This window comes from Falco naumanni, chromosome 9 (assembly GCF_017639655.2).
Source record: "Falco naumanni isolate bFalNau1 chromosome 9, bFalNau1.pat, whole genome shotgun sequence".
NCBI classification, from domain to species: Eukaryota; Metazoa; Chordata; class Aves; order Falconiformes; family Falconidae; genus Falco; species Falco naumanni.
In genome coordinates, this window is record NC_054062.1 from 8,596,474 (window position 1) to 8,617,023 (window position 20,550).

The 20,550-nt window shown below is 53.0% G+C and overlaps 1 protein-coding gene across 5 annotated transcripts in view; it reads left to right on the forward strand.

The window, feature by feature from the left end:
• Positions 1-18,121, forward strand: part of VAV2 (vav guanine nucleotide exchange factor 2) — a 148,969-nt gene extending 130,848 nt beyond the window's left edge. For 2 of the 5 annotated variants that reach the window (XM_040606753.1, XM_040606755.1), the window contains 17 exons: positions 2,152-2,238; positions 3,976-4,061; positions 4,320-4,452; positions 5,143-5,157; positions 5,592-5,701; positions 6,304-6,405; positions 6,511-6,599; positions 7,325-7,341; positions 7,705-7,726; positions 9,025-9,152; positions 9,371-9,445; positions 10,055-10,107; positions 10,837-10,953; positions 11,061-11,148; positions 11,235-11,358; positions 14,458-14,612; positions 15,278-18,121. In XM_040606753.1, coding sequence (XP_040462687.1) covers positions 2,152-2,238; positions 3,976-4,061; positions 4,320-4,452; positions 5,143-5,157; positions 5,592-5,701; positions 6,304-6,405; positions 6,511-6,599; positions 7,325-7,341; positions 7,705-7,726; positions 9,025-9,152; positions 9,371-9,445; positions 10,055-10,107; positions 10,837-10,953; positions 11,061-11,148; positions 11,235-11,358; positions 14,458-14,612; positions 15,278-15,325 — 1,449 coding nt within the window. In that variant the 3' untranslated portion in view covers positions 15,326-18,121. Of the gene's footprint in view, positions 1-2,151; positions 2,239-3,975; positions 4,062-4,319; positions 4,453-5,142; positions 5,158-5,591; positions 5,702-6,303; positions 6,406-6,510; positions 6,600-7,324; positions 7,342-7,704; positions 7,727-9,024; positions 9,153-9,370; positions 9,446-10,054; positions 10,108-10,836; positions 10,954-11,060; positions 11,149-11,234; positions 11,359-12,346; positions 12,434-14,457; positions 14,613-15,277 lie in introns of all 5 variants that reach the window. The other 3 variants (XM_040606754.1, XM_040606756.1, XM_040606757.1) reach the window with 2 other exon arrangements.
• Positions 18,122-20,550: the final 2,429 nt, after the last annotated feature.

The window sequence follows — 20,550 nt, forward strand, 5'->3', positions numbered from 1 at the left end:
CAGCAACAAAAAATAAATTTATCCAAATGTTTTCTGACTTGAATACATCCCCTTCCCTGCACTCTCACACTGTGAGACCATCGTCAGCAGAATCTGACTTGAGACCAATCATTAGCTCCAGGTTTTCCCTCCAGAGAGCATTGCAGGATTCATCCCTGGGCTTGCTCCCACGTTCTCAGGTCACTTTGTTTTCTACCTCCGAGCCCCAGCTTTTGTAACAGCACTGCATTTCCTAGCGCTTACATAACTTGGGTGACCTTTTCAGCCATTATCCCTGCAAGCCCAGCAATCTAAAGCCCATATGTAGGTCGCTTTAAAGTTAAGGTTGTTTGAAGGACGTTGCGTTCCCAGCCCACCGCTGCACAACACATCGCTGTGGCCTCAAACAAACGCTGAACCCGGTGACACTTGTTAAACCCTGATTATGGCCTCCTAACGTGGCACCCACCGATGCTGCTGCTAATAAATAACGGTATATATGTTCCGGCTGCTCTGCAGGCTCAGCAATTTTTGCAGGGAGCTGCCAATAGCCATCAGTGAAGTTTCTCTGTTTCATCGCCCCATCACCGGGAGAGCGCGGGTGCAGGTCAGAGCACGCCCGGCTCAGCAGGGACATAGGAAGCCATGCGGTTTGGTTTTAATTGATCTGTAAGCCAAGGTTGAACTTACAAGTAATGTTTTTCATTGCAAATCCAGCCTTTCTGTCTGCTGTGCGGGTAGGCAGCAGGCATTGCTGCTGTCCAGGGCGAGCGCTGTGCAGGAGGGGTAAATAGAGCGATGTTTCCCCAAAGGATTCACCTCCCTTTATTTTGCAGAGGGTTTCACAAAATTTGCAAAAATTTGCCCCATTTGCATAAGGCAGGGCCAGGATTTGCCCCAAAAACTTGTGTGCGAGGGTATTTGGCCCAGGTACCAACCATCCACCTGCATGTGCAGAGCTGAGCCCCCCAGGTGATGGTTGGGGCAGGTTCCCAGTTGCATCCCGCAGCCCAGTTTGCACCTTGCTGTGCTGTTTCAGGTCACGCTTGGTCCTGGGATTTTGTTTCCCCTTTGTGGAGGGGTGGCCTGTTCAGCAGGAGAGAGCTGAGCTCAAGGCTCAGGCGTGAGGGAGGATGCTGCTTCATAAGGCTTTTGGTTTTGTCACTCTTCATAACCATCCTTGCCGCTGGCCCGGTGGGCTGTTTTGTGATGTTATAAGTATTGTCACGTAGATTTGTGATCATCATTTGTGATTAACCCTTCTGATGTTGGGAAGCTGAGGAAGGTCTGACCCGGAGGGGAAGTCTTAAAAAATCCCATGTTCAGATTTAATCCAAGTTGACAAGAGCTATTGTTGAGACAAGGAGGCAGGGAGCAGATAAGAAGCAAATGGGCATGGAAAACACTCTGAAGAGTGCAAGAAATTATTTTGGTGGAAGGGATAGGGTTCTTTCTCTTTGATGGGTTAAAATTTGGAATTTTTCAGGACAGAACAAGCTCCATCAGCTGTCTGCTTGTTTCATAACATAGCCCTTGTGTGGTGGGAGATGTTGGAGGCCCAGAGGTGTTGGAGATGGGGGTGCTATCTTGGAGTGTCCCTGGGAAGGACAGTGTGAGCATCCCAGCACTCTCACTGGCTCAGGTGCAATCCGGAGCACCCAGGGAAGCAAGCTGGAAGCAAGTGGAACAGAGCCAGGTCAAGTGCTGTTCACAGCCAGCGTGCAGCCGGGTGTCCAAAGCAGTCACTTCCAGACATGGATGTTTTGACACCAGAGACTGTCTCACAGCTTTTGTATCCGGGGGGATGAAGGGAATTATGGTGATGAAGGCTGAGAGGGAAGGATGCTGCCAAGGCAGAGGTGCAAAGGCAGGGGATGCGTGGCTGCTCACCCCGGCTTTCACCAGGTAAAGCCATGGGTCGGGTTTGCTGTGCTGCACTGGATTCATGCATTGCCCTCTTCTGGGAAATTATAAACATTGCAGGGCAGTTATATATAAAAATTCAGCAGTGCAAGCCCAAAAAACCTATGCTCACTGTGCCCGGGCTGCTGCTGGCATGGCTCTGAGGGCGGAGGAGTGCGGCGTTGGGGAGCTGGGGTCATGGGCTTTCTGCTTGGGTAAGGTACTAATTTAATCTGGAAAATAAAAATAAATATTTACTTTTCTTTTAAGGATTTGGCCATGTACATAAATGAAGTAAAGAGGGACAAAGAGACTTTAAAGAAAATAAGCGAATTTCAGAGCTCTATAGAAAATCTGGTAAGTTGGAAAATCCTCTTGCTCCCAAGTTTAATTCGATTATTATTAACATATCTGCTTTTTCTGTGCAATTACTGCTGAAGCTGATGTGCTACCCAAGAAAGATTCCCATGTGTTCAGACACTCCCTCGTCGCTGACAGGGTTGTTGCTGATGGTCCAGAGGTAATTGCTACGTTACAGAACTGATTGAGCTGTGATGGAGGGTGACTTTTCTTGGTGGTGTTACACGGAAAATGTTTCTCCAACTTTTTCTCATGTTGTTAATGTAGGGGGACCCAAGAATTCCCCAAATCAGCTGTGTCTGCTATTTAAAGTAGGATTTCTTTCACTGTTAAGAGGGCAGAGGTTAATTGAAAGTGCACCAAGGCTTCTTTCAGGGGAGAAGGGCACATGCACGTAATCCCCAGCATCTCAACCATGTACTTTAAGGAGAATCTCATCCTGCAGACTCCAGAGGTATCAAGCACTCGGTCCCATTACTGTGCATCAGCTGACCCGTGCAACCCACCACTCACTTCAGCCCCGAACAAGCCCATTAATTTATTATTCAGTGGCAGAGCTTCAGGCTAAGGAGCTTTTTCCCACATTTTCCGGGGGTGGGAGGGGAGGGCTGGGTGCAGCTGCTCCGCCGTCACGCTTTACGCTGGGGAAATGCAATCTGGGGGCTGACACCTGAGATGCTTCAGAAGGGCTGATGGAGGCGGAGGTGGGGGCTGTCCGCCCCAAGGGCTTCCCAGCACCCCTGGGTTTGGGGGCTTGAAGCCTTGTCTTCATTTGGAAACAATGAACTTTTAATTGATGGTTATTTAACAGATGGAGACAAAGTCCTTAATTTTCAAGAGAAACCTGCAAAAATTCTCCAGTGGGATACGGGCCATTGCGGCTCACAGGTTTAGATTGAAGCAGTCGTGATAATCCTGATCGGTGCAAACAATCAGGCATCACGTTCCCTAAAAATGAGGACGTCAAGGGGGCATGAAGCAGCCACTTCTCCTCCTTGCTGCAGCCAGAGAGCAGGTCTGACGTGCGGGAGATGAAGTGTTAGCAAAGAGGTCACTGCTGTCTGCAGACCAACCCCAGAGATGTTCTGCTGGGGGTTTCCTTTCATTGCACCCTGCAGGACGTTGTGGAGCGATCGGTGTGATGTATGCAGAGCTCACATGGTACGGCAAGGAAATAATTACGGGCTGTACACCCAGCTGTGTGAAATATTTATTTTCCTGACTGGTGGCGATGCTTCAGAATATTAACTTTTTTTCCTGCAAGAACTGTGTGAGGGGACTGATGCCTGTGGCTTGGCGGCCGAGCTGCCCCGAGCAACGTTTGCGAGGGCTTTAGAGCTGAATGTCAAACTGAGCAAAGCCTTGGGGTGGGTTCTAGCCTCCCCAAAATCTCCAGGCTTGCTTCAGGATGGGAATCAAAACTGGAAGAGCTCTGGTTCCGGTTTTGTAGAAACCCTTGGAACATAGCTTATTTTGCAGGGGTTTTGCTTTTTGGATCCCAAACCTTGCAAAAATGCTTTGACTGCTGAGCCTTGGCCCTGGGGTGCTGGTGCTGGAGCTCCGCGGGTCTCCCGTGGTCCTGTTCCCGTGCTGGTGCCCAGGCTGCCCTTGGCGAGGGCGATGCTGTTCCCAGGAGCTGCAGCAGCCGGAGGCAGGGCTGGTGGGGGTTCCCACCTCTCCAAAGCACCGTCCCATCCCCGCCCGCGCATCCCAGCCCTGCTTTGCTTTCCGCAGCAAGTGAAGCTGGAGGAGTTTGGGAGGCCGAAGATCGACGGCGAGCTGAAGGTCCGCTCCATAGTCAACCACACGAAGCAGGACAGGTGAGCGAGCACTGGTGCCCAGTTTTCCCAGACTAAACGTGCCTTCATTTGGCGATTCCCCTTGTGCTTATTTATTTAGTTATCACCTAGAGCTGGACCGACAGGAACCACCATCAGTGTGGAATTGCAGCTCGGTTAGAGCAGCGAGCTGCGCTGGCTGGGATGCTCGGCACAGAGTTTTCCCAACACCTCCCCTGGAGCCAGGACTTTCCTGAGATGTTTGACTGGGTTCCTTGTTTATTTGCTTGCTTTGGGCAGGTATTTATTTTTATTTGATAAAGTGGTGATCGTCTGCAAAAGGAAAGGATACAATTATGAGCTGAAAGAAATTATTGAGCTGCTCTTCCACAAGATGACTGATGACCCTATGAATAACAAGGACATTAAGAAGGTAGGTGAACCAGGGATTTGCTCTGCTGGAGAGCGTTTTGGACCTGTTTCAGCCACTCCTTGGGTAGTACGTTCCCATTAACCTTTTAAAATAGAAACAGAGCTTGCAAAAAAGCTGGAAAATAAATGCTCAGCTTTCAGGGCAGCCTTACAGAGCGTTGGGAAATGTTTATTAACGGGAGGCTGGGCTTGATCCTTGAATTCTGTCCTTGCAAAACAGCCCTGAAGAGGCTGGGATGATTGGGAGTAGGAGAGGGGAAGCTGCTCCCTGCTTGCTTGCGAGGGACCGGCGGGTCAGGTGGGGCGGAGAGGAGGGCAGGGAGGGAGGGTCCGTGTGGATGCTCTCGCTCCCACGAGTCATGGGGTGGAGGAGCCTGGAAGGGCAGCGTGAGCATTGCCAACCAGCCTGCCAAATCGGCGCTCGGAGCATGGTTGCCACTGAAGGAACATAATTTTGCTGGTGGTTTGAGGCTTAGTCTGCAGCCATGAAGGAAAAACCTCCCAGCTATGGGTTTAGCAGAGACTCGTTAGCTTAATCCCTTTACATGCAACGAGGAGAGGTATTGTATGGATGGGATAAGTGATGCTGGGGTAAGAATAGCTGATTTTGCCACTTGGATGCTGAAGAAATGCTGCTAGCTTTGTGTTTTAATGAAATATATTTCCACTTTGCCTCTCCTATGCTTTCTAGTCTCATGGAAAAATGGTAAGCAAAGCACACAATTTTCTGTCGTGGTTTTCTGTGCGATGTTGCAATGAGACAGGCAGAACATATGTGCAGTGGGCAGGTCAGATGTTCCTCCTGGGCTGTCAGTTGCTGTCAGGGAGAGGTATAATGGCTGGGGAGGATCCACTGGAGCAGAAAAATCTGGGTTCTCTCATCTGCCACCATAAAATCCTATTTGGCCATACAGTGCCAGGCTGATTCAAGCATCATTAGTTGCAGTGTGTTAGAGAAACACGGAGCTCTTCTTCCTCCTTCCCTGCTGTTACCTTTGCAAAGGTTCAGCAGCCCTTCAGAGGGGACAGGGCAGGCGCTGGGAGCAGTTATTAAGATGCCTGAATAGACATGCGGTGTGTTTTGCTGCTCAGGTGCCGGGAGCGCAGCAGTCCAACCAACGCTCTCGTTTTCTCTTGCAGTGGTCATACGGCTTCTACCTAATTCACCTTCAGGGAAAGCAGGGCTTCCAGTTCTTCTGCAAGACGGAGGAAATGAAGAGGAAGTGGATGGAGCAGTTTGAAATGGCCATGTGAGCATGAGCCCTGGCATGCCGTGCCAAGCACGGGGGAGCAGTGCCTTGGGCCAGCCGGTCACTGGAGAGCAGCTCTGATAGCAAAGCCCGTGGTGGGGAAGTCCTGTGGGTGGGTCCCTGTGCCAAAGGAGCTTGGGTCCAGCATGAGATCCCCTACCCTGAGCATCTGCCCCAAAGCGTGGGTGGTGCACCTCTGATGCCACCTTGCCATGGTGTCTGGCCGTGCATGGAGCACTGCGCTGGCGCTGGAGGAAGGCGCTGCAGGGGGAGGGCTGCTTCTGCAGGGAGCCGGTCCTGAGCTGAGCAGGATTGGCCCTGCGCTGGCTGGTCTGGGCTGTTGATTGACTCGGGCAAGGGCCAAATCCGTGAACATTCTCCCAGGCGAAGGTTGATGGGCAAAATCCTCTCTCCGCCCAGTCAAGCCCCGAGTCTCCTTTCACACTTGATTTCATATCTGTCCGTGTGGTTTCCAAACTTGAAATGCAAACAGCGTTGACTGAAATGCAAACAGCGTTGCCTGAAATTCAAACAGCAGCTGCTGTGACAGGTCACGTGGCTCATAGGGACAGGTTGATAAACTCCCTGGTCCTTTTCCTTAGGTCCAACATAAAGCCAGAGAAAGCCAATGCAAATCACCATAACTTTCAGATGTACACGTTTGAAAAGACTACCAACTGCAAAGCCTGCAGGATGTTCCTCAGGTGAGCAGCATCCTTCCAGCTTTTCTGCATCTGCATTAAAATACGGATAGAAAATCTCAAAAGTTGAGGCTGAATTAGGACTCTCTGACCTCTTTCTTTGTGCAGAGGAACCTTCTACCAAGGCTATCTTTGCCCCAAATGTGGAGCGGGTGCTCATAAGGAGTGCTTGGAGATCATTCCTCCCTGCAAGATCGGTGAGTTCTGTCACATCACGAGCAGCTTGCACCGAGGAGGTGGCCCTGTAAAGCACTGACGTTTGTTAATGCATAACAAAATCTAAGTACGCTCCCAGCCACCTCAACGGCTGTAATTCACGTTGGCTGGTGGTTTAAAAACCCAACCAACCAATCCACCAACCCCCTGCTGAAGCCAAGAGTTGGATCCCACGTGTGTCAGGATGGCAGCAGCTCCGTGGTACCATGTGGGGTGTGCCCAGCCCGTGTGCTGGGAGGGTGTTTAAGAGCGATGATGAGTTCTTTATCGGAAGATGATGGTTAGGGCAAGTGGGAGGCTGTGCACCAGGGATTGCATTTCTGATGAGGAGAGACCTCGTCTCGGGGTCCCAGACACCCCATAGTACAGCAGAAACTGGTGTCCTTGGTCTAAATTGAGCTGACCTGGAGCTGGTCATTGCAGGGACTGTCACAGGGTGGCTTCGGGGAGGTTTTGGGTGGGGAGTGGAGGGAAGAAGGAACAAAAGCACGGATGTGCAAGTGAGAAAATGTCCTTGTCTGGCTCAAGTCCCTCCCCGGGTCTTCCCACCCAGTGCAGAGCGATGACCTGAGTGACCCCAGCTTTGTGCTTCCTCCATCAAGTTGAACACTGGTGCTGGCTTATTGATACCCACAGCATCAAGAGAAACAGAAAGTGGGGTTTGTTGCCTGTTAAATTAACCACGTATTTTACCAATCTCTTGCAGGTTCTTCGGCAGACCAGGTACATTGTTTGCTGGCCCTTTTCCCGCATCCCCCTCTGCCTTGGGCAGAGCCTGTATCCTTGCCCGGTCTGGGTGCAGGCAGCTTGTGGGAAAAGCCAGTGCCATCCTTGGGGGAGTCCCAGCAATCTGGGGGGTAGGACTAGAGACCGATGGTGGCTTCTCCAGCCCAAAACTGGCCTGGTTTGTGCACCACCACAGCCCTCGGGAGGTGTCAGCACCCAGCTGGGGCGAGCACCGTGGGCTGGGAAGTACTGGGGTGGTTTTGGGAGAGGGTTTCTCATCCCGGTGGCTTCAGGCGGGTGTTCATGGAGAGAGCTGAGATCACTGTGTTCTCATGGAGACTCTTTCCTCTCTCTTTGCAGGATTCACTGGGTGCTGGACCTGGTAAGGGCATTACTGTATTGCAGGAGGGCAAGTAGGGATAAGCATTCTGCTTGTGGCTGCAGGTGTCCCTAATATTGAGCATGTGGGAGGGGGAGGCGCTTTCTGAAACCAGAAAGGAGCATTAGGAGCTGCAGAAGGGTCCTGCGCAGCCCTCACGGCAAGCGATGGGGAGCCGAGGTCTCTCCATCCCTGTTCCCTGGAGCAGCAGGTCCTGTGCGGAAAGACCCAGCTCATGCCCAGGCTCAGCCCTCGCCCGCTGCAGCTCCAGCACCGCATCGCTCCTTTGGGTGCCTTCGTGCCCCTGGCCTGCTCTGCCGTGTGAGAAAAGCTTCTTCACACCCCACCAGTAGCCGAGGAGAGCCCGGCGAATTTCCTTGTGCCACATGGTCCTTCAGAGCAGGGCAGGCGCGTCCTGACAGGGAGGGTTGGTGGTGATGGGGAGCATCTCCCTGCCTGGTGCTGCAGGGATGTGCGGCTCCAGACGCTGCCCTCTGGTGGGGCCCTTAGTCGTGATGGTTACCACAATATTTTTTTCTTTTCTTTTTATTTAAAACCAGCTTAGAGGAGTGCTGGGCCTGCCCTGCCCATGCTCTGGCTTGAAGGAGAGGGAACAATTTGTTTTTGTGCTTTTTCTGATGAAAGCAAGCCAAGCCTGGCAAAAAGAAACCTGAATCAAATTGGTGGTTAAGGAAAAAAAAAAAAAAAAAGAAAAGGACAGAGTGCTCTCGCTGGGCAGGGAGAGGCAGAGGTGGGGAAACATTCTGAAGATAAACACTGTGGTTTTAGTGCAGCTGGGGAAGCTTATTTAAAGTGCAGTTGTTGGCAGGACAGCTGGACTTCGACTGAGAGCTTCAGGGGCGTTTGGGTCCCAGGTCCAGCTGAAACTCTGTGCAAGCCAAGTGTTCGCTGGTCCCTTTTGCAATCACGGATGTCACCGCTGAACCCGGCAGGGTTTGGTGCTGGCCGGGCATTGCCTAACAAGAGCCAGTCTGCCATGGCAGGGTTCAAGTCCAGGTGCAGGGCTGGGGGTCGGAGCTTTGGCTTGGCTCCGTCCTTCATGGGTTTAATTTTGCTCAGGGAACTCGGTCTAAACTCACATGTAACTATGGGAGCCAGGACTGTTTGCTGTGGGCACCGTCCCTTTCTGCTTCCATGGTTTCTGCCCCCCAGTCCTGCCTGCTGGTGCCATTAGATGTGTGGTTCACAGGATAAGGAACAACAGGCTTCGGGAGGGGTGTTTTTGGTTTGGTTTTGCTTAACAGCAACTAGGTGATGAAACTGTTTTGCTTCTCTCCCAGGTCCTAAAATGGTGGCGGTTCAGAATTACCACGGAAACCCAGCCCCCCCTGGGAAGCCGGTGCTGACGTTTCAAATTGGGGATGTGATTGAGCTGCTGAGGGGGGACCCCGACTCGCCGTGGTGGGAGGTGAGGGTGATTCCCCTGGGCAGTTTCCCAGGACGCTTTAAACCAGTGACTTCTGCATTGTCCCTTTTATTTGTGGGCTTTCCTGGAGTGCGGGGATACGCCTGGGTTTGGGAGCTGGGGGGTCTGCGAGGAAGTTTGGCACCTGTCCCCATCCCTGCACGGCAAAAGCATTGCTCCCCCGTGCATATCCCAGTCTGATACCTGGCTTGGCTTTGCAGGGGCGGCTGCTGCAGACGAAGAAATCGGGTTATTTTCCCAGCTCGTCAGTAAAGCCCTGCCCCGTGGATGCAAGGGTAAGTGCCGCAGAGATGGAGGTGGGAGCGCTGGGGTGGGCGCTGGGGGCTGTCACGGGAGATGCTGCTCCCCTGGTGCCTGTCGTGCTTCTCAGCCTTCTGCTTGAGATCTTGGTCCCTCCAGTACGTCCTGGCCCTTGAATGAGGCCTTTTACTGTGGCTGGCTTAGCAGGGAAGTGGATCCATCATCCCATGGTTGCCAGTGTCTGGTCAGGCTGGTGTCAGCCCTGTTCCCAAGGCTGGGGTTGGTGTGACCAGGTCGGGGCTCTGTTCCTCTTCGGTGGGGCTGACTCAGGAGCAGAGTACTTGAGGATCGGGCACAGTATGGGAAAAATACACTTTTATTTTGTTACTGTGTTTTGTAATGCTGTCAGCCACTTCCCGATTAAAAAATGTTCAGGTAAATGACAAAAAAAATGCAGCATGCTTATCACAGCTGGGAGGCTGAGGCAGCAATGCTCAGCTGCAACACTGCCCTCCCTCGCCCAAGCCAATAATTCAGAAACAGCTTGGCAGATGAAAACCCTCCCGCTGGAGGAGCATCTCGCATGTGATCTCCAGCCCGATGAGATGCCGGCTCCTCAGCAATAAGCAATGCTCTCTTTGCAGCCTCCCAACAGCCGGCCGCCCTCGCGGGAGATAGACTACACGGCGTACCCGTGGTGAGTCGCCCTGCTGGGCACGACCTGCCTCTGGCTGTAAAGATACATCGCCCTTACCTTTTAATTGTTAAATGATCGGGAATCCACTGTAATAATGAATTGTGAATGCAGGTGAGCAATGCTTTGTGTCCCACCTATGTATCCCATGTGGCCATGGGGCATTTGGGTGTTGAAACCTGGTGCAACCCTCGCAGCATCGGTGGGGGTTTCTTCACTTGTGGAGAGGGTCAGAGGCAAAAGGAGAGGTGCTGGTTTCTCTTCCCATTTTCTGTGGGTTTTGTTCCCAGAAAACTTTTTTGGGTGGAAGGAAGCAACTCCTGCCTTGGTGGGAGAGGCTGCACTTAGCTTGCCTCCGGCTCCTTCCCTCCAGCTCCAGCCAGGTTTGCAAATCCGTGAGTCTAAATTATCCCACTCCCTAGCTCTTGCTGAAGCCTTGTTTACCTGGGGACCGATTCCCAGTTAGTGGTATTTTCTAGGTGCAAGACCCTTCAAAGGGAAGAGGTTGCACTCTGCATCGCCCACCCTCCCTGTGCAGCAGCTCAGCAGCTTCTTGCGTATCTTGGGACACATTCCTTTGTGCTCATGAAGTTTTGGATGAGCCCTGTTTCTCGATTTGCCTTCTCAACCTTCATGCCTTTAAAAAAAGATGTATCTTTTTGTCTGAAGTACGCCTATTCTAAAGATGCGCTTGCACTTTTAGTTAATTAATTAATTAGCCTCTGGGCTCAGGTTCGCAGGGAACATGGAGCGGCAGCAGACAGACAACCTGCTCAAGTCTCACGTCAGCGGCACCTACCTGATCCGGGAGCGGCCGGCTGAGGCCGAGCGCTTTGCCATCAGTATTAAGTGAGTAATACTTCATGTAGTAATTGAGTATTACTTGCTCATGGAGGACGAGACGGGGCTGGAGCCCGTGGCTGTGTTTCCTTGAGTGCCTTTGCTGCCGTTCACAGGTTCAACGAGGAGGTGAAGCACATCAAGGTGGTGGAGAAGGACAACTGGATTCACATCACAGAAGCCAAGAAGTTTGAAAGCCTGCTGGTAGGTTTTTGTAGAGCGTGCACGCTGTCCCTGCAAGTCATGCAGAGGACGGTGGAGACAGCTGGGTGCCTGTCCATCCTTGCCAGGAGCTGGTCGAGTACTACCAGAGCCACTCGCTGAAGGAGAGCTTCAAGCAGCTGGACACAACGCTGAAATACCCCTATAAGTCTCGGGAGCGCTCTACCTCCAGGACCTTCACCCGCTCTCCAGGTAAAACCCAGCGAGCGGGTGTCCTGAAACTTGTGATGGAAAATCTCACCCTTTCAGCAAGGTGTCGGAGCACCATCTGGACCAAGGGATTTATGGCTTTGCTGTAGGGCTTGAGAAGTCTCCTGCTTGGCTGGTGGCATTTTGAGGATGGGTCTTACAGGAGATGGTGGGGAACAGAGGGGTTCGGCCAAGCTGGGGCTGGCTGGCACTGCTCCTCTCAGCTTGTGCAGTTCCATGGAGCGGATGCAGCCTCCCAGAGAGAGCTTTTTGCTGGGGGAGGCTGGTTTTCCCTCCTGTGGTTTTGCACCCTGTGCTCAGGGGTGGTTTGCCACCCCCTGGTCCTGCCAGGACAGGAGCTGTGGCTGCAGGGGCAGCCCATCCTCCTGCGGGTAGTGAGTAGAGGTGTGATGCTCTGTTAGCGGGATGTCTCGTGTCTTCCCTGGCCGTGTGAGTTTTTGTGCATGTGTGTTAATGGATGCAGTTCCAGTGTGACTTGTGATGGTTTGAATCCCAGTGGGACTCCTTTAATGGAGGTGATGGGAGGAACGGTAAGTCTGTGCCTAAAATAAAAAATAAATAAATAAAATATCAAAACAAATGGAAAGCAAAAGGTGCATTAGTGCAAAACGTTCCATTTTGTCTAAAAGCCTGAGTGCAGAAATAGCTTTGTGGGGGAAAATGCATTTAAAAAAAAACCTTTTTCCATGGTGTATTTAAAAAAGAGTACCAAAGGAAGATAGTTTTTAAAAGTTGATTAAGTATCCCTTATCATGAAATACAACTCTAGGATGACTTGTGAGCCCCTACACTGGCTGTGGGGCTGTGGTTGGACCTGCCACCAGCTCCAAGCCCCTGTGCAAGCCCTTCTGCATGCTTTGCCCCACGTTTCTCCGTCACCTTTTAAAGCATTGTGCATTATAATATTTTTTTTTATTTCCTTTTTAATGCGTGTTCTGCCTCTTTCTGTTTCTCTCTAACCTCTTTGCAGCCTCCTGCGCTTCCTACAACTTTTCTTTTCTCAGTCCTCAGGGCCTCAACTTTTCTTCTCAGAGCTCCTCCAGTCCCTTCTGGTCAGGTACCAGTGCCTCTCCCCAGTGGAGAGACCTGCCACCTTCCCCAGGCTGCAGCATCCCCAGCTTGAAAGCCATCAGTGGCGGGACCTGTGGGGTCCCCACTGTCCCTCCATCACTCACAGGCGGTTCAGGGGGTCCCTGGTGCTGCCCTGGGGCACAGCCTGGAAATAATGAACCATGGCTTGGCTGGAAGCCAAACACACTCCCCCCTCTCGCCAAAATCAAGGCAGGGAGAAGATGGAGTTGTCGCTATTTGAGCAAGGGGGCTAAAATTAATGAAAAAGTGAATCTAGCGCATTGGGATCTCATGATGTACTTCAAGCTTGACCTGCTAATCCCGTGTGTTTCACCAAACGAGCATTGGCATCACACCGTCTTCCAGACCGTTTCTCCTTGCTGTACAAGGAGAACATCTCAATGTCCGGCAGTTTTTGAGCTCTGGTATCTGAGGCTGCCCAGGAGACCCTTGCTGAGGAGGCGGGGGGGATCCTACGGTGCCAAATGTGTTTTGGGGCTCAGGCTCCCTGCAGAGAGTGCAGCAGTGCTCTGGCCTTTGAACTCCATTGATCAAATGCGTTACAGGCTGGTGTCTTCCTCCCTGTTCGGCAGGGATCAGGGCAAACCCGTGCCAGTTCATTTCTTCCTGTTTAAGCTTTTACCTTTCAGTATTTTCGTTAGGCTGGACAGGGAAAATCATCAGCAAAACCCCACGTGCTTTCCTTAGTGCCGTGTTTGGGAGGAGCACTTAACTATTCAAGGTATTAGAACATAATTCTGGGAATTTGGGATGCTTTAACTGCATAGAAAGTATTGCAGAAAGCGATTTGTGTAGCAGTGGGCTCTGAACAAGCTCCTGATGAAAGAGTTCAAAGCTGCCGTGATTCTCGCTCCGTTCTCCAGCCTGGCGAGGACAGACGAGCCCTTCAGTGATTGCACGTTGTGTGTCTGGACCGTCTCCATCGCCATCCTCATCTCCTTCCATTTTGAGAGCTGAAAACCTGGGCAAAGCTTTTCCTCAAACTTAGTTCAACCTTGGTTTGCAAACTTTTAAAATTGAAATGAATCCTTGAAAGTCCTGGGACAAAAAGAATAGCTTCAGCAAAACACAGTGTCCCTGCAGGGTGGCGTTTTTCTGCAGACTTCAGAGGAGGTGTGTTTTTCTCCTCCTGTGTCCATCCCATCCCTCCCACCATTGCTGTGCAGCCCTCCTCCCCGCTACCCAGTCACTGGGGCAGGGAAGCCGAGCACTGCCCCTGCCCTTCCTCCCTCACTGCTGCTCCTCCTTGTGCCTCCCCGAGCATCCCCTGCCTGAAGTGATGGAGATCCATGGGGCTGGGCAGTGCCGGTGCCACCGGCGGTCAGGTCCCAGGCTGGCTCACAGGGCTTCTCATAAGCTGTTGGTCAGCGTTAGGGTTTTCAGGGTGCTTCTGCACCTTCTGGTCTGTAATGGGACCAAGTTTCCAAGGGCCCTGGCTGCTCCCTAGCAGGGGCAGGAGCCGGGAGGGTACCGGGTTAACAGCTTGTTCCTCTTTATGGCAAAACACGCAGGTTTTGCTCAGCATCTCTAGGAGGATCCAATCCCAGTGACTCGGTTTTTGAAGTAGTTTAAATACAAGTTGATTTGTGAAATCTTTTGCTGAGGTGCAGCAGCCAGATCTGACATTGATAGCAGAACAGGATTTTCCCATGATTTTGTTGTTAATGATTGTGTATTCCTGTGAAATCTTTTACTTTGCCACCTTCTCACAAAAGTGCCCTTCACCCCAGCCATCCCCACCAAGCCCCTCTTGGGCTCTCCTGGTCAGCAGAGAGGGTCTTCCCAAGCCCACAGAGCTCTTTAAAGCCCAGCAGGAATCCAGTTTAACCCTGACCGGCCCAGTCTGTGTGGGGCTGAGCAATTTGGATGCAATGGGAGCCAGCACCGCAGTGGAAAACCCAGGTTGAACCTCACCAAGCTTTCCCCAGGCTTCGGCCAGTCCCGTGTGGTGGGGCAGCTCCCAACACCCTCTGCTTTGTCCCCTCGCAGTGTTCACCCCACGGGTCATAGGGACGGCGGTGGCACGATACAACTTCGCAGCGCGGGACATGCGGGAGCTCTCCCTGCGAGAGGGTGATGTGGTGAAGATCTACAGCAGGATTGGCGGGGACCAGGGATGGTGGAAAGGGGAAACCAACGGAAGAGTGAGTGTATCGATAATGTCCTGCCCCGTTTCTGCAGCACATGGTCCTCCCCGCTCCCAAGCTGCCCAGCTGGAACACAGCATGTTGCCAGGACAGCAAAGGGCAGGGGTACACATCCCACTCCCTCTTTTTCTGGCTGGTGGGTAGGCTGCCATCTCGTGAGAGCCACCGCTGTGCTGCCAGTTGGTGCTGTGTGACAGTGACATGCCGTGCCCAGTGCGTGCAGGCAGGTGGGAGCGTGCGGTGGGCAGATGGGCACGCCAGCGGGGGGGATGGCCTGGTCTGCTCTTCCTTAAACCTGGGGGATTTATGCACAAGTGGCTCTGCAGATGAAAGGCTCAGCGTCCTGGGGGAAAAGCAGCAGGCTGGTGGCTTGACCTGGTGTCCCACAGAATTTATATCACTGGGGACAGATTCTTCATGCCCTGATCCCTTATATATTACAGATAACTCATGTATCCGAGGCAATGTGTAGGTAGCTCCATTGCAAATTAGGGTAATGACTGCACCGCCATCACCGTTGTGCACCGGGATGTGGGCGCATCCAGCACCATCCAGATGGCTCAGAGGGAACAGCCCCTGGTGGCAGGGAGATAATCCGGGTGATGGGACAGCACATCCCTTGAGCTCCCTAGTCTCCATCTCACTCTCCGCTTCTCCAACAGGTTGGCTGGTTTCCCTCAACGTATGTGGAAGAGGAGGGGGTGCAATGACTGCGGGGATGTGTGATGGAAAGTTGTCAAGAGCCCAGAGCGAGCTGCTGCAGACCGTGCACACTTGTCCCAGTGCCCGCGGCTCCCGGTGGGACGCGGCCGGGTGCCTCCCGGGACTGCTCTCGCAGACTCTTTAGCAACCCGTTCCTCTGTACAGTGTGTGTGTGCGCGCATCGGGGCCGCCGCCGGCCTCGCTTCTCTTACATGTATAGAAGATTGATGGTCTGTGGGATGACGTTCGTGTAGCAGCTGCAGAAAAGTCCCGGGAAAGCCGCTCTTCCCTGCATGGACAGAGCTGAGAGACTCTGTGCGGTGCCCACCCGAGGATGGGGTCCAAAGCCCTTTTAGTAAAGGTGTTTTAAAAGCCACCGTGGTGATGGTGGTGGGAGGGTGGCTGAAGGTTGGCACCTGGGCTGGTGCCTGGGTGCGCCAAGGTGAGAATTTGGGAGTTTCTAAGGGGAGGGAGTGACTCAGCCCCGAGGAGATGACGCGGCCCCCCTGCCACGCCGCCCGAGTGGGCCCCCCAGGTCAGGATTTCAGCAGTCTCCCTGGCAGCTGTGCAGCAGCATCATGCTGCAGCCGGGGTGAGGGGACAGAGCGGGGGCACCTGACCCGGGAAGAGGAAAGAGCTGTTGCTCGTCTCTGAAGGATGCCAACTGTGAAACCAGGAGCACGTTTTCACCATCAGACAGTGGCTGGAAGTGGACCTCCAGGTCAGACAGGAGGGGAAAGACCTGCTTTGGCATCCCAAGCCAGTTTTCCCTACAACCACCATCGGTCCCACCAGCCTTGCTGTGGGCAGAGGGGCAGCCTGGAGAGCAGACTGGTCCCACTGGTGAGCTGGAGGGCTTGGCACATTGCAGGACTGCTTTGCCACACAAGGGGTTTGGAGACCAGCAAGGCACCAGGTACACACCGAGGAGCATACATCCGTGGCTCTGTCCTGCCCTCACTCCCAGCTTGGTCCTGTTGTGGGAAGGACCTCTCCGAGCCAGGCTGATTTTTCTTGCAGCCGTGACACCATCCCACCTCGCTGAGCTCAGGGCGGCGAACCCACAGGAGTAAGGGCTATGGTATCAACTCGGTTTCTCCCACTGAGTTGTGAAAGCATCTCTTCTTCCCCAGCTGTGTGCACTTTTGGGGGCTGTGAGCATTGCCCCCTCTCTTCCTCCCACAGGCTGTTTCTACTGCTGCTGTCAAGTAAAGGTCTCTCTGTGTTGGCATTGCCGCTGTGTCCCAAGCACCGTCTGTCCGAGTCTGGTCCTTCCAAAGTGCAGCCCCTGTGGTTGGTAGGCAGAGCTGCTGGGTGGAAATCACAGCCGTCGTCTTCTGCCGGGTACTGGCTTTGCTTTTCCAGCTCTAGAGTTTCCATCCAAAGCGCAGATGCGAACAAATTATGTGTGTGAGTGTGTGACAGGGAAGAACATCCCTCTGTCCGATATCTGAGCCCCAAGAGGTGCCCTCCAGCCTCTCTGATAAGTGACATCTCGAACTGGTACTTCCATGCCTGGACGTTGTTCCCCTGGTCCTGCCTTGGAACACCGTGTTCCCGGTGTCAGCTCTCAGCATCGCGCTGGCACAGGTCTGGGAGATGCCAGCGTTGGGTGGGTGAGCGGTGCTGATGCCCTCGGTCCCTGGCACAGGAGTGCCAAGGCTGCTCTGAAGCCTTGCCGCAAAGGGAGCCACAGTGCCCTGCTCGGAATAATCAATGGAAGAGTTTTGGGCTCTCCAGGAAAGCGGGAAGATGTTAACCTGGAACTGAGATGTTGCGCAGTGACAAGCCCAGAGCCATCCTACTTTGCTGCCCATTCCTCCCGGAGCCCTGCGATTGCCGCCGCTTTCGGTGCCGTGTGGGGAGTGGGGTGGGTGTCGCTGGGGTCTGGCGGGGGCAGATGCCCACGGGGGGTTTCACTTGGAGAGGTGATGGGGACACAGAGGGGCTCGGGGCTTTCCTAAGGTACTGTTTGGTGCTAACCACTGCCGGCTCGGGGTACGCTCACGGGGGGCAGGCAGCAGGGAGCTGGCCATGCCCTGCTCCTCCTGGGCAAGGGGTCCTGCTCCCACGCCAGTAGCTGCTGGGGCTGAGGGTGTGTTCAGGGTGGATGGGACGCACGCACGCACCCGAGGCAAACTCACAATGGCTCGTGTTATGCCTCAGATCCTAAAGCCTTACATGACCCTCCTTAAAGTGGCCGATTTTGTATGGCAGCAAGGGTATCCCCTCTGGAAGAGCATGTCCTCCGTCACGGGGACCGTGGCACCGTCTCTCCTTTATGCCCCAAAAGGATCCCCAGCTGCCTGCGCTCCCTCCCAGCCCTGCCAAATCTGCCCTCCAGAGAGCTCTCCTTCTTGTGTTTACTGTTGTAAGAAACTTGTTAAAAAGATTGTTTTGTTTGTAAGTAATTATTCAGCCATTTGCCACAATATATATCTGTGAATAAGAAAGGGAAATGTTTTTTTATGATGGTGAGAAAGTTGTATATATATTTTAGTTCATCGCAGATCATTCAAAATTGCAATGGGATACGTTGGAAAATAATATGTAAATTCCTTGGGTTTTTCCTTTGCACTGCACTAACTGGGGTGGGGTGGAGGGGGGTTAAAGATAAAACTGTTTGTTTATGGAATAGTTTATAGCTGGGAATTTGGAAATCATTTGGAGTAGCTTGTAATGCTGGAATAGAAACTTTAGCTGCTACTTAGAAACCCTTTTGCATGTGGTTTTTCCAGACCTTTTTAAGTTACAATACATCAAAGTAAATTCCACAATGAAAAAATAAAGTGTAATTTTGCTGATAGTTTTTTTTTTTTTCCAGCCATGGTTTTTACTGTGCCAGAGGCTCGGGCTTGTGTCGGGATTCTTGTCACTAAACCCCCTTCAGCTGCGCTGGGGACGGAGGGGTGGCTTGCCTTTTCGATTCCTGCTGTGAACCGTGAATGTTCCCTTCCAAAATTCAGAGTAGGTCCTTCCTGCGGTGCCAGATAGGGCTCTTTGACCACTTCCCTGCTGGGTTACTTCTTGTTCCTGGAGCAGCTGCCTCTCATGCAGTTGTCCCACGCTCCTGCCGGGCGGATTTCCTGGGGCTCCTCTCCGTGCCTGAGCGGAACCGCTGCGGAGTGAGAGAAGGAGGATGGTTTTCCATGGCTTTTAGTCACTCACAGGTATCATATTCCAGAATCCCACTTGGCACCGCATGCAGCAGCGTTTTCCAGAGCAATAAAAGAAATTGCACATTTACTTATAAAATACCTGAGGCATTGCTGGAGTTTTCACCCCAGAGCAGAGACACGGAGATGCCTCTGGGAGCTGCCGTGTCATTTAATTATGAGTATTAATTTTTTTCTGCTGTTGGATCCCCGCTGCTTTCTCCTTCTCAGCTCAACTTCCACAGGGTCAGCTGAAGGGAGCTATAACAAGGAGGAGAGGTGTTTTACCCAGAGAAGCAGGACATGAGCTGGGCACTCACTTTGGGATGCTGCTTTGGAAGGATGCTGCTCAGCCAGGTATTTAGCTTTGGCCAAGGTGATGGCCTCTACCTGGGATAAACCCTTTCCCCGTTGATGCTGTTCAGTCTAAGGGAAGCTTTCCAACATGCACCGTGTATTAACCGTATGTGTATTTATATATGCACCATGTATATAACCAGGTACCAGGTTTTGGTACCTGGGGCCTCTTCTGCTGGTGGTAAGCATCGGCTCAGCACTGAGTGGGTCAGGCGTCACCATCTGATGCCCATGGTATGGCTGGGCTGCAGAGATGCAGCATGAGAGCTTGGGACTGACTGACGGCTGCGAGAGCAGGTAAATGAAAAATTTGCTTCCATGCAAGGTCCTGCCTCCAGGGTCAGCCCTGCCACCCCAGGGGCTGGCTCTGCCAGGGCAGCTGGTGGCATTTAATCCTCGAGGGGTGGTTGGAGCCAGCAGCACTACAGGTGGGTGCCCTGGCAGCTGGCTTTGCTGGGCTCCATGCCTAACCCCCCAACCGGGGTTTGAACCAGTGCCAGGTCTGGTGCCTCGGGGATAAATGGGGCATTTGTTTGCCGTGCCCAGCCACAGCCAGGTGCTGTAACCAGACTAGAGGCAGCATTCCCAGGGGCATTAACGGGAGAATAAATCTCCAGCTATGACCAGCACAGCTGGCTCCAAGCCCTGCACAGACCCTAGCCTGCCCCAGGACGGGGGGGACGCACCAGACACAGGTTTTCTTTTTATTTTACTTACTATGATTTTTATTTCCTACACACACACACACACACCCCCGCAACAGCAGCTGCTGACAATCGCCTGCATTAGCCAGGCTAATGGCTCGCCAGGGCACTGCCTCTGCTCTGAGCAAACATGGTGCTGGGGGTGCTTGCATTTGCTGGCTGCCCTCTGCAAACACCAGGTCTTGCTCCATGCTGCAGTGTGACAGCCACCCTGCAATGTCCCTGTGGCTGGGCCCTGAGCACGCCCCGCAGTCCCGGTGGCCTGTGGCCGGCCAGCACGTGGCCACCTCCCTCTGCCACCTCGGCTGGTCCATGCTGCCAGCAGGCGCGTCGGCTGGGTGCCAGCTCCTGTGCCGCCCAGCTTGATGGACCCCACAACAAGAGTCCAAACTGCTGGGCAAGCAGGATGAGGAAACTGAGGCAGGGGCTCACCAAGATGAGAGCTCAGAAGAGCTCTGCCCAGCAGGACTGTGCAGGATCAAGCCTCCGTTGGGTTTGGGGTCATGTAATGCTTTCCCAAGACCAAACGCAGGGTGCGGTGCAGGGGAGAGCGCAGCCGGCTGCGCATGCACGCCTGTGCAGGCTGTGGTGGGGATGGGGATGGGGATGCAGCCTGGTGCACACAGCGATGAGCCGTGGCACTGCAGCACGCCTGGCTGGTTCATTCCTGCGTTTGCCATATAATATTTTCTGTGACCTAGAAAAAACTCCAGCTGCTGCACACAAATGACTGTGCTCCTTTCCTTTATAGTTAATCTAAGATTTGTAAGGAAAAGATTGAACTGGCATAGGCTCCCTCAGCATTGGACTGACCGTCAAAAACAAATAACCACTTTCATTCCTCCTCTGGAGATGCATCAGAGCGCGGGGCTTGGAAGGACCACGGTCGCTGCCACTGTCTCCACTGTCCATCCTCAGCTTGGTGAATGGCTCGAGATGCTGAATGCCAACTTGGGTTTGTATTGTTTTAGGTCTGGTCTAACCCAAAGGTCGAATTTATAATTAGTACATGCTGAT